The 13,815-nt window shown below is 42.7% G+C and overlaps 1 protein-coding gene across 5 annotated transcripts in view; it reads right to left on the bottom strand.

Annotated features, from left to right (window-relative positions):
- Positions 1–13,815, bottom strand: part of CPLANE1 (ciliogenesis and planar polarity effector 1) — a 180,158-nt gene that overhangs the window by 90,813 nt on the left and 75,530 nt on the right. For all 5 annotated transcript variants that reach the window (XM_030565920.1, XM_030565924.1, XM_030565921.1 and 2 more), the window contains 2 exons: positions 6,974–7,135; positions 6,703–6,811 (listed from right to left, as the gene is read on the bottom strand). In XM_030565920.1, the coding sequence (XP_030421780.1) occupies positions 6,703–6,811; positions 6,974–7,135 (271 nt within the window). The remainder of the gene's footprint in view (positions 1–6,702; positions 6,812–6,973; positions 7,136–13,815) is intronic.

The following is a 13,815-nucleotide window of genomic DNA, read 5'->3' as shown; positions in this document are numbered from 1 at the left end:
ATGAATGTCTACATGAAAGCAAGTGTCCTCCTTATTGAGAGCTGTGAACCACATGCCCTTTTCTAAAGATGGAATTATCACTGCCAACGTGACCATTCAAAATCTGATTTGTGAATGAAGCAGTTGAAATGGCAGAGATTGAGGATTGGTCTCCAATCACTTTTCTTTTTGGGCATAAGAAAGCAGGCTGAGTAAAACCCTCTTTTCTTGGTAGTAAGGAAGGCCATGCTATCCTTCTTGCTGCAGTAAGGAGTTCACCTCATGTGAGACTACTCTGATGAGAGTGGTGAGAATGAGGGTTTTGGAGGAGGTAGGGATGCACACTATTATCTAGCCAGAGTAGAGGACATTCAGAAACCATGTGACTATTGTTATCGCACTCCAGCTGTTGAAAAAGAGTGCTAGACGACGCCCAAATAGTGTGTGGGAGTCGGGAGGTGTTGGGCTTAGTGCTTCATGACTCTCAAGCTCCCATAAAAAATATGTTCTTGGGGATTGAGATGCCAAGCCTATTGCAGATAGCTAAGGAAATGGGACTTTTGAACCCTCTGTCTCTTACATGTTGGTTCATAGGGCCTCTGATGGAAGAGCTACTGAGTAGTTTATTTATATTTGGCCGATGGGCAGTGAAACTTCCTCTTAGGGGCAGGCATGTATATCCTGAGCGACTGCAGGGTGGTATCCTTCAGGATATGGAGGGACTTGTCGGTCTTCTGATTGAAAATGTGCAATTCATCAAAGGGAAGGTCCTCGATGGTATTCTGGATCTCCCTACGGAACCTTGATGCATGAAGCCATGACTCCTTGTGCATGATGACGTCAGTAACCATAACTATAGAGAAGGTATCAGTGGCATCGACTGCAGATTGGAGGGCAATCCTCACTATCAGCTTGCCCTTACCAATCAGAACTTGAAAAAACCTCTGTCACGTTGCAGAAGGCTGTCAATAAATAACATAAACTTCGCATAGATAAGGAAATCTTATTTAGCTGGTAGTACTTGGTAATTGCCTATCCTGTGCTGGAGGCTGGATGATAAGACCTTTCTTCCCAGCAGATCTAGGTGTTTGCCCTCTGTCAGCAGGAGTAGACCAGGGATGTTGTTGTCTAGCACTTTCGGAAGCAGCATGGACTACCAGTGAATTGAGATTGGGATGAAAAAACAAAAATTCCACATCCTCGGCTGGCACAATGCTTCTCCGCTCTTTTGGGGGTAGGTACAGGGGTGTGCCAAACTGTTCTAGTTGGTTCCAGTATGGCTTCATTAATGGGGAGAGCTGTTCTGTTGGATCCAAAAGCATGCAGGATGTCTAGGAGTTTGTGCTGGGAGTCCTGGATCTTCTCAAGGGGATCTGAAGCTCTGCAGCAACTCTGTGGAGAAGGTTCTAGAACTGCCTGAAGTCACTGGCAGGAAAAGGGGATTTAGAAGTCACTGCTTTGTCCAGTTATGTCAAAGCAGTCTTGCTGGTTCTGATGGAGCTGCTGGATCTGGAGCATAATATTCCTTTTTCTCTGTCAGATATGGGAGCAGAGCTGAGTGTCCCCGTAGAAGGGAAGTAAGGGGTGACTTCCTGGCAGATTGGATCGACTCTGCAGAGGTCCCAAGCCTCCCAATATGTTCAGTAGCAGAGGCTAACAGTTGGTTGCAAAGGCCCTCATGTCATGAGGTACCAGCGGCTTCAAGTTAGATGAGGTGGAGGCTGGTCTTAAACCTGTGTGGGACTTTTGGGCAGTGAAAGATACTAGGGCAGTGCAATTGGACTGGATGTTTATTCTATATATGAGAGAGGTGATAAGCTCCTTCCAGCAGTCAATTCTCTCAGAGGTGACATTATCTCCCTGGAAACAGAGGGGCCTGATCAAGATGGGGATTCCACAGCCAGAAGAGCAAAAATACCCTGTAGGGTGCCAATAGATTCATATTTCCCCAGTGTGAGAGGAGTTCAGCCTGTCTGGGTCACTGGAGTTGGTAAGGAGGGTAGTATCTGAAGTCAGTGATGATCAGACTTTCTTGGTGCTGATGGTTCCCAGGGTTTGGGAGGAGCTGGGGATGATGGTACCAATGGAACATGGTCTGGAACCAACAGAGCCCAATGCTTATGGGCTTTCTTCTCATGCCTCTGAGACTTAGAACATACCAAATCCTCATGAGCCAAGCTGGAAGGCTTGCTTACAGCTGAGTCCAACATCTTTGACGTGGACTTTCATGAGCATGAGACTAAGTCTTTCTCAGACTGCTTCCTGACACCACCACACCGTCTGTGGGGGTAGATTCTCCCCACACTAAAGAGAGACTTCACAGCAGCAGGTGACATACATGTCTTATGAACCTCACAATAAGCAACTACCTGCCTCTATCAGGACACACTCCACACGATCGCTCTCAACCTCCCTTGCATTCCTCAGTAATGTTCCCATAACAGAGATGTATGCAGGGCTGCCACATGGGCGTCCTCTGATACATTCACCCAACATTATGCCATCTTGCAGGATTCTTCAATAGACACCATTCCTGTCCTATCCTAGGCAATAACAGCCGCTCTGAAGCCCCAACCCTCCAGCTAGGGGTACTCCTTTATAATCACCTACAATGAAGCACTCATAGGGATGTCATTCAAAGAAGAGAGGGTTACTAACCTTGTGCAGTAACTGAGGTTCTCTGAGACGTTTTTTCCCCATGGGTATTTCACTACCCCACTCCTCCCTTCTGCTTCGGAGCATAACATTTGGGCTCTGCGGCACAGAAGGAACTGAGGGCGGTCGGACTGCACAGGGCTATTTATATCACCCATGCACAGCACAGCGACAGGGAGGTACACATGTGCAATCCGACGGGCATTGTTATTGAAAATCTCTTGGAAGGAGCGCAAGTAAACATAAGTGCACAACATCCGGAGTGTATGCCATATGCCTTGCCTCTATTACAAGCATGGCAACAACAATGGGGAGACGGGACTATACGAAATAAGAGAGGTATAGGGGAATATATCGTAGATAGTTTAAAACTCCAGCTCCAGCACCAATACTGATATTGAGAGGTTACAAAGGAAAATGTCAGCTTTGGGTAAGATTTTGGGCTATACAGACACGTGACAAAATTTGGCGCATTATCAGAATAAGGAATAGGAAGTGTGGAACTCCAATTGAAACAAGCCCAAGCCTTGAAAATGTCTCTACATGTAAATCTATTTTGTGAGTCTGAAATTGACAATAAAACTGTACTAGCAATATGATGTGTACAGATGCAAACTTCTGGGATACAATACATAGAGAGAATGGTTAATCTGTTAAGTAATGGGCAATGGCCTTCTGAGTGGTACAAAGATCTTCATATATGGAATCAACGAATTGCAGGATGGAAGAAATATATGGAATTTAATTGGGATCAAGCTACTCTGAGGGGAGAGTGAAAAGGCAGAATGCTGTTACACAACACAGGGAAGCAAAGAAAAGCAGCAATGGCTTGGGTGTTGCCAAAAATTATTGAAGAAGATTTATGGCAAATAGAAATAAGTGGGACACACTTGATTCAAGAAGAAGGGGATTATAAAGTAGTAAAATTAATGAAACATTGTGAAGAGTGGGGACAAAGTAAATGGGTGTGCTCACAACTAACTAGGTCCCTAAAGGGATTTGAACCATTCATTTGAACATTCAAGCAGACAATAAACCATGCAATATTTAGCCTCTAATGGCACAAGAGTGTTTAATTTAGGCATCATGTGTATTTTTGTGATAACCACTGAAAAACATGTATTTTAGGGAAGTATGACAGAAAAAGGCCCAACTGAGTCATGTAAATGTAATGTAACACAGGTCATTAATGGGATTATTTACCGAGGTCCTTTATTTTAAAAAAAAAAGGAAATTGTTTGGGAACCAAAAGATATTGATTGTCCTTTGATTTGGGAACAACTGATTTGGGAAAAACTGACTGATGAAAGTGAAAAAAATCAGGCAATATACAAAAGATCTATTTAAGTCTGCTCAGCTGGGGAAAATAAACATTTTGATAAACAATTGTCAAATATTTAAATTGGGGAAAGGAGGAGAAGAATTGGCAATTTCTCATTGGTATGATGTTTTTAAAGGATGGTCTCCCAGTGTCACAGCTCTTCTAAATTTAATGCTACATCCTATTATCATAATATTTGCATTAGATTTTGTTAACTTATCATGCTACGTTTATACTGTCAAATAAGAGCGAAAAGGAGTTTTGGAGCAAGTGATATATAAAATTTAATTGCTTGCAAAATTATGAAGTGATACAATAATTAAAGGCATTAATCATGAATCAAGAGGGAGGAATGTTGGGAGACATATACACACTGTGATTCATATATCCATATATCATACATATCCATGTAATATGTTATAGGTCACTGAGGCCTGGTATGAATGACGTGTGCTTGACATGAATACGTGCATTGCAAGTTGGCAACCAAAGCAAGAACTTAAGGTCAAGAACTATTAGAACTATTTGTGCAAAAACCATCTTGCTATGTTCAGAGAAAAATACAGAGAATCAGCAAAAAAGGAAACACCTCCAGCTGGACTGAAATAAAATTGTATAAGAACTGGAGAAAATGGCATGCTTGGATCATGGCAGCCCGCCCAGGATTGTCTCTCTGGAATTGTGTGGGTAGAAAGCCTAGTAAACAAAGGCAAAGAACTGATGACATGACAGAATGGACTATAAATGGTTGCCTATGATTTCTGCAAATCGGAGTTGTTAATTTATCCAGAGACCTGTTTGGATACAGATGTGGTTTTCGCCAGCTCCACGCATCTTATGACTGGAAGGAATCTTGACTGGCCATTGGGACCATTCTGACCTTTGGACTCTGGTATAATATGTTTGGAGTGTAAATGTGGAGTGAGTTAGGTTTGTTTTGTAATCAATAAAGAGCATTTAGAGTATTACATACCTACATTGTGTCTGGTATCTGGCTGCTCCCCATCCCGTAGGCAAATCTCTATTGCGGGTCTAAGACTGGTAATAGCAGAGTGTCTATTCTGGATGTTGACAGTAATAGCAGTGGATGCCTGTTTTTTTGTTTATATGTCAGAACCAAGATGGGAACAAACAGATCCTTACTCCTGCATGCCATACTCTCCTGCAGGGACCTATGTTCTTAGAGCTCATGTGCTAGGATATACCTGACTTGGAAGGAGACTGAGATGGATATTCTATCTTCAGGACAAATTTAGGGGAGGATCCGTGTCTGTGATTGTGAGAGTGCCCCTTATTCTCAGAAAAAATCTTGGAAATTGTAGCTTTAGTTCCTGAGTTTGAGCATAGAGTTGTGCTGCCCTCTGATTGAGACCAATGCCCAGGGGAGTCTCCCCAACCTGGATCTGACTGGAGTCTTATGACTTTCTTCATTAGGTGTTTTCTAAGTCTGAGTTCTCGACCCTTACATGTTCAGGGAGAGACTGAATGGCTGATGCTACACTTAGCAGAGACATAAGCTTCGCCAAGACAGTAAAGGCAATGTTGGTGTGCATTGCTCAATCAAAAGGAGCAGGGGCATGAAGCACAATTCTTAATACCCAAGACTCTGAGCACAGTCCCTGTCCTCAGGTGAGAACTTCCCCAAGACAGGAAGAGAACTAACTAAGCTACACTATACTAAGTTCCAACGGCTATTAATCTAAGAGTGAAATACTAAAATACTAATAATTATTTAAAATTTATATATTTAAAGATTGAAGCAATGATAGTTGTGGACAGAAGATTCCAACTTAGGCCATGAGGCACCAAGAAGGCACTAGAGAGGCATCAGTCCGCACTGCTTATACTTATACTCTCATTTCAGGGCACAAGGAACACAACTGAATATGTGCGGAGCAATGAACACTGCTTACTAAAACTCTCTGAACTAAGGTGCATGCTTCACATGTGTACCCACGTGTGGAATACACATAGGGACCATCACTCAAAGAAAAACACTAAGTTTAAATTAGATACTTTTAAAGGATGGATATTGAACTTGAGTTCTAAATATGAAATAAAGCAAGCATGTGGTCCTTCATCTGGAGTAATATCTTTTGCTGTTATTTGTAAGGACGATTCTTAAAAACAACCAACAAAGAAATTTGAAAGTGGTAGTTTTTATATGCAGTACTGTAAAAACTGATTTAACTATTCTGCCATCATATCAAAAAAGTTTTGTGGGCTTTTTTTTTTTTAAACATCCCAGAATAATGGAATAGTACTTTCCTTCTACTGTTCTTATGCAGCACCTTTCAATTCATGATATCTGAAAAAGTGTTTATAAATATAAAATAAGGAGATGAATACTGATAGCCCAATGATCACGTACACAAAATGAGCAACCATTAACTCAATGATAGCTCAAACAACCTTGGTAGAATTTTCAAAAGAGAGTTCAGTGTTTGGCTAACACTGCTCCCACTGAAGTTGATAGGAGTTTTACCATTGACTTCAGCAGGAGAAAAGTTAAACCAACACTGAGCTCTTTTGAAAATCCCACCCTTGAACTTGATTTGTTGGCAAGAACACTACAATTCTCATTTCAAAAGCACCATATCGGTAGCTACCACCTAGACAAAAGATAATAATTCAATGTCTCATCTAAAGGATAGAAATGTTACCAGTATTACTGTTCATAAGAAAAACTTAAAAGCAATGAAGTCATTGAGCCCATTTTTTACTCCCTGAGGAAGAATGTACATTACCTCTGACAATACAGTGTCTAAGTCGCTGCTGAAGAGCATGATATTTATCCCTTAGTGGAACTCTTACATCTTCAGAATTAGGAAATGCTTTCACCAAAATTTCTGCCACCTGTACAAAATATATCAGTTTCAGGGTTAATTTTGATGGAAAAATAAGTTATACCAAAACTCCCAACAAAACTTATATTATTCAGAGCTCTAAATATAACATTTGAAAGGAAGCCAAAACCCTGTCATTCTCAATATCTTTTGTGGTTTTAGCTTCTTTTACCTTTCTGATTGGTGGTAATTCTCCAACAAGACTCAGAATTATATCTTGAACAAGTTCTTCAACATTCATAAACCTAGCAAAAGGGAGCATTCGACAAGCCCATTCCACTGCACTGAGACAATGCTCAACTATACAGGCATCATACTCGGCCTTCTTGCAACCCTAAAACAGAAATGGTCAGACAAATATTAGTTGACATATATCTGAAAAATTCCAGCTAGACTATATACTTATTGGCAATTTTCATGCCTTCATGCCAATGTATACCGAGAAGACTAGAAGCAGCTAGCTTAATGGTCCAGAAATAGCAGTTTGTGCTAGCAAGCTGAAAACCATTGACTGTCTTGCATGCAAGATCCAAAAAACTGTTATAGTTTTGGAGATAATTTTTTGGCTTTCTGCTGGAGAGAGCCTTGAGTCACTCTGCAGCAAATCCTGCAGGATGAGTTGGATTGGTATTAACCACTTCAAAAATACAGTATATGATTCATGCACGATTGGTAGTACCAGAACAGAAAATACTTTGGCAAACTTTCCTAGTTGCTTGTAACTTCTACTTTCTGAGACAAGATGCTGTAGTAAATAACTGGAAGGCAACTAAAATGGATCAGTTTTGTTTTGAAGCAGCCAGTATCTTCTGCCTCACTAGGGCCCCTTGCACAAAGTAGAGATACTCTAGTTATATTTACTGTTTTATATAAATTATCTTTTTAACTTTATCTTTTGTTTTCTTGTGCACAGAACATCTTGGCCTCATTTATAATACGGAAATGATCTACTCCTGCTAACAAAGATCACAAAATATTCAGGTTGCTCCCAGTCCCAAGAGACTTACACTAAGTCAATATGTAACCCAGATCTCTCACTGTAGCGGGGTGGACCCCCGCTCCTGCCCTGAAGGGTTAAAAACAGCATGGGAGGGGGCTGCAGCTAGAGAAAACAGCTTTTAGGCTGGGCTGATTGGGGGAAGTGGCTGTAGCTGGGGCCAGTCCTCAAACAGACTCAGCTGGCCCTATAAAGGCAGAGAAGCCAGGAGCCCAGACAGTCTCTCTCTAGCAATAGAGGGAGATGGGCCTGGCTGCAGAGAGCTAGACATAGGGTACCTGAGTGAAGCAGGGCTGGGGAAAGGCAGAGGAGCCAGGGAACTCCAGCCTGGAAAGCCCCAGACTGTGGCCTAGCAGAAGGCCAAGGGATATTAGGGGTTGCAGAGGGCAACCCAGGGGTAGACCAAGGCAGCAGGTCCAAACCCAACCTTGCCAGTGACGAGTAGGCTGATACTGCAGTCTGCCCTAGGGCGCGGGGCTAGACAATGACTGGCAGTAGCCATATATTGAGGCAAGGTGGGATAGTGGGTGAGAGTTCCCTGGGAAGGGGAGACCCTGAGAGAAAGGGGTTACTACCAAGGGGGGTAGCACCCCAGATAAAGGGGCACGGGGTATTGGGAAGGACACGGGGGCCAGATGACAGGCAGATCACCGGCCTGCAGAGGGCGCTCCAGAGCTGAATTGAGCTAATTCCCAGAAATCACCAGCAGGAGGCGCCACAGGGGTAAGTCCGCTCGTCTACACACATCAAAGACAACGCTTGTAGCCAATCTTATAGTAGGATTGGCTACTAAGGATTTATTAACTAGGAAAAAGAAATTAGAGAGTTATTTACAGATTAAAGACAACATATATACACAAATGAGTTACAGCCTATGGTTCCAAAAAGTGACAGAACTGTAGTAAATCATCAGCACTCAATCCCCAAGTTGACCCTGGAGATCTGTTTCTGTTTTGCAGTTTCAGCCCTATGAGAATCCAAACAGCCAAAGAGACAAAGTTTCTCCTTGTCAGGTATTTTTATCCCCTCCACCCCAGAGTCCAAACTGATGGGATAAGCTCAGGAGTAGGTCTCTCCTTCCTGGAGGGAGTTAGCAATGCAATCAACATGGCGTCTGTCCTTTGATGCTATACAATTCCTTATTTGCCTTCAATTGGCTATCTTAATTAATGCTTCTTTTCCTGTTTGGTGAGAAGTATACAATGCAAACACTCAATACACCTCTACCCTGATATAACGCTTTCCTTGGGAGCCAAAAAATCTTACCGGCGTTATAGGTGAAACTTGCTTTTATCCGCCAGAGTGTGCAGCCCCACCCTTCCAGAGTGCTGCTTTACTGCGTTATATCTGAATCTGTGTTATACTGGGTCGCGTTACATAGGGGTAGAGGTGTATACGTTTATACATTAGGCTTTAGAGCAGTGGTTCCCAAAGTGGGGCTCGTGAACCCCTGGGTGTTCATGAAATGTTACAGGAGGTTCTCAGGAAAAAATTCCCTAATGGCGGACAGAGCTGTCCCTATAGACTTTGGGCAGCATGGGGCCAGCAGCCCGGAGCCCCTGGCCTTCCAAGAACTAAGCAGATCAAAGCAAACATATCTATCACACTGAGGAGATTTAAACTTCAAGACTCCTTATAAGAAATGGAAAGGGAGATGGATATTTTTGTTGTTTTTAAAATTAAATAGGCAGCTAGTATTGTTCTTCATAATAATTTTAAAAACAAGTTTAAGCTTTGTTGTAATGTGTGTTGTTTGCCTGGACTGCTCAAGACCTGAATGCTTGTGTAGGAGGAACTCTTTGAGTTGGCTTCTTAAATACCTTCATGCTGTTTCAGATCTGATACTCCTTGATGAAACATAGCAGCCTTATCTTACAATAGGTTTATTCAAAGTAATTCAAGTTACAAAAGTGAGATCTTGGAAGAGTGCTGCCGTTTTCATAATGTAATACTGTAAGGATTAATAATAATAAATAAATAGTGTGTAATAAGCATGTCATAAAAACAAATTTTATATTTCCAAGATCACTGCTTTTACATTTCATATTCAAGTAAAGGTGGAAATCCCTGGAAATATTCACTTTTAGGAGGGGGTTCATGAGACTTGATATTTTAGTGAAGAAGGTTCACAGGTTGTTAAAGTTTGGGAACCACTGCTTTAGAGCTTATAAGATCAATAAACTCAGCATCCTATAAGCATTTCATACAGACTAAACACATTCTTATCAACTTAACATCTAGTATCTATTTTGATAATGCACACAGGTAAGCAAGACTGATTTCCAGCTATGCATTTGTAAGTGTTCAGTCAGACCTGAGGCCTTGGCATGAGCTGGCACCTGGTCTGCCAGCATCACAGACAACTTTTAGAAAATGTACTGTAACAGGAAGGGTGAAGATCAAGTGATTGGTAACAGGCACTTAGCTGCTAAGTCCAACCATAAGGAACAAAAGGATAGTAGTGAAATCTTTGAGAAAAATGTCCAAAATGACAGGGATGCCAGTATCCTGATGATATCTACGCTGCTGGCATCAGACAGTAAACCTTTTTCATTTTGCTGTGTGGCACTTCCTTGTGGAATTCTTCCTATTGGGTTTGTTTTTTCATGTGTGGATGCTGGGTAGTGTTGGTGGCCTATGATATAAAGAAGGTCAGACTAGATCTGGTGGCCCCTTCTGGCCTCACACTCTGAGACTTAATTATTGTTAATAATGGATTGTTCTGCTTCCCAGAATGTCTTTTCTAGGTTAGTTATCCACCCAAATAGCAGGCTGTGATGTGGAGAGATGCCCGATTGGGATGTCTGATCTTGCCTCTCTCCTGCGGCCAACAGGTCCAATAAGAGCTGGATATGGACGCACAGGCATGCTGATATCTGTAAAATGCTTGGAAACCACAACTGTCTGCACCATCCAGGAGCAATCAGGATCACCAACACTCTCTTCCTCTTGCTCACTCTTCCTCAGAACCTGACCTAAAAGCAGAATGGGTGGGAAGGCATGTGTCATTTGCCCCAATCATGAAACTAGAAATGTGGCGCATTTGAAGCCCTGACCTTGAGCCCCCCGGAATAGTCATTTGGGCATTTTTTGTTCTCTTGAGGCACAAGGAGGCTCCAAAGTGGGAACCCCCACTGCTGTAATAACTTCTGAATAATACCAGCGCAGAGTCACACAGATTCCACTTGTGGTTCTTCAAGAAGTGCCTGCTGAAGCTGTGGGCTAACATGTTGCGTATACCTTGAAGCTGGTACTGCCAAGAGGATGATCTGGGATGTGAATACATCAGTTCTAGAGATTGACCCCCTATTTAAAGTGGGGTGAGCTTTGCTCCTCTTTGTTTGTAGATGTAGTTTGTACATGCTATCATGTCATGCATGACTTGGACAGGAGGAACCATTTGCAAGCCTCATCTACTGCCTGTAGCTCCAGGAGGTTTATCTGTAACGTGGATTCTTGGAGCAAGGGGGGGCGTTCACGTGCCTTGTGCCATGTTCATCCAGTTGGGTTCCCTAACCTAGCAATGAGGCATCTGCAATCAGTCTTTCTGTGGATGGAGGAGTGACACACATACTTCCTCCTGATTCTCCCACCGGCAGAGAGAAGCCCACACTTTGTGTGTGTGTGTGTGGGGGGGGTGAGACTACTTTGCCCAAGCTGTGCTTGAGTGGTACATAAACTGTTCATAATCAAGCCTATAAATATCAAAGGTGAAGTCTCACGAAGGAGGTCACATAAGTACACGAAGCCATGTGACCCAAAAGGATGACACGAATGTGACCAACTGAACCTGAATGATGATGAGATGCTTTATGGATTGAAACAGAGATAGGGAAGCTTTGGCTCAAAAGCCCAGGGTCGCTACAATAAAATCAAGTCTGTGAGTTTGAACACACCCCCACCCTACAGATTTCCAGGAGAGGAACATCTCATGGATGGAGCAAGTTAAAAATCACTCAGAAAAGTTAGATGCCTGCAAGTTACCAGGGCCTGATGAAATGCATCCTAGAATACTCAAGGAGTTAATAGAGGAGGTATCTGAGCCTCTAGCTATTATCTTTGGAAAGTCATGGGGGACGGGAGAGATTCCAGAAGACTGGAAAAGGGCAAATATAGTGCCCATCTATAAAAAGGGAAATATAAACAACCCAGGAAACTACAGACCAGTTAGTTTAACTTCTGTGCCAGGGAAGATAATGGAGCAAGTAATTAAAGAAATCATCTGCAAACACTTGGAAGGTGGTAAGGTGATAGGGAATAGCCAGCATGGATTTGTAAAGAACAAATCGTGTCAAACCAATCTGATAGCTTTCTTTGATAGGATAATGAGTCTTGTGGATAAGGGAGAAGCGGTGGATGTGGTATACCTAGACTTTATTAAGGCATTTGATATGGTCTCGCATGATATCCTTATCGATAAACTAGGCAAATATAATTTAGATGGGACTACTATAAGGTGGGTGCATAACTGGCTGGATAACCATACTCAGAGAATAGTTATTAATGGCTCCCAATCCTGCTGGAAAGGTATAACAAGTGGGTTTCCGTAGGAGTCTGTTTTGGGACCGGCTCTGTTCAATATCTTCATCAACGACTTAGATGTTGGCATAGAAAGTACGCTTATTAAGTTTGCAGACGATATCAAACTGGGAGGGATTGCAATTGCTTTGGAGGACAGGGTCAAAATTCAAAATGATCTGGACAAATTGGAGAAATGGTCTGAGGTAAACCAGATGAAGTTCAATAAAGACAAATGCAAAGTGCTCCACTTAGGAAGGAACAATCAGTTTCACACATACAGAATGGGAAGAGACTGACTAGGAAGGAGTATGGCAGAAAGAGATCTAGGGGTCTTAGTGGACCACAAGCTAAATATGAGTCAACAGTGTGATACTGTTGCAAAAAAAGCAAACGTGATTCTGGGATGCATTAACAGGTGTGTTGTAAACAAGACACGAGAAGTCATTCTTCCGCTCTACTCTGCGCTGGTTAGGCCTCAACTAGAGTATTGTGTCCAGTTCTGGGCATCGCATTTCAAGAAAGATGTGGAGAAATTGGAGAGGGTCCAGAGAAGAGCAACAAGAATGATTAAAGGTCTGGAGAACATGACCTATGAAGGAAGGCTGAAAGAATTGGGTTTATTTAGTTTGGAAAAGAGAAGACTGAGGAGGGACATGATAGCAGTTTTCAGGTATCTAAAAGGGTGTCATCAGGAGGAGGAAGAAAACTTGTTCACCTTAGCCTCTAATGATAGAACAAGCAGCAACGGGCTTAAACTGCAGCAAGGGAGATTTAGGCTGGACATTAGGAAAAAGTTCCTAACTGTCAGGGTAGTTAAACACTGGAATAAATTGCCTAGGGAGGTTATGGAATCTCCATCTCTGGAGATATTTAAGAGTAGGTTAGATAAATGTCTATCAGGGATGGTCTAGACAGTATTTGGTCCTGCTATGAGGGCAGGGGACTGGACTTGATGACCTCTCGAGGTCCCTTCCAGTCCTAGAGTCTATGAATCTATGAATATCGTGAGGTTACCAATGCAGACTGGGCTCTCGTCAATTGGCCCCCAACATCTTGTGCGGTAGGAGTCACCATTAATTCATAACACAGCAAAATGCAGCCCAAAATTTTGAAAGTCACCTTTGGGATTAAAAAGTACCAGGAACAGAACCCCTTGTTCTTGAACTCAAGAGGAACTTCTTCCACCGCACTCAGCTGTAGTAAACCCTTTACCTCCTGCACAAGGAGACTCTTGTGAGAGGGGTCCCTGAAGAGGGAGGGGAAGGCAGGTGGGAAGGGAAGAGTAGAAAGGAACTGAGGGTATAACCCCGTTCCACTATGTGAGGACCCCGTGGTCCGAAGTTATAGTGGTCCATGCCGGGAGGAAATGGGAAAGGCTGTCAGAGAACATTGGGAAATACGGATCCAGGGAATACTCTGGTAGGTCACTCTCGGGCACACACTCAAAATGACTGTTTGGCCCCCTACTTATTATGGGTCGCACCCGACTGGGCAGA

This window comes from Gopherus evgoodei, chromosome 6 (genome assembly GCF_007399415.2).
Source record: "Gopherus evgoodei ecotype Sinaloan lineage chromosome 6, rGopEvg1_v1.p, whole genome shotgun sequence".
Taxonomy (NCBI): domain Eukaryota; kingdom Metazoa; phylum Chordata; order Testudines; family Testudinidae; genus Gopherus; species Gopherus evgoodei.
This window is presented reverse-complemented; position numbering and strand designations above follow the sequence as displayed.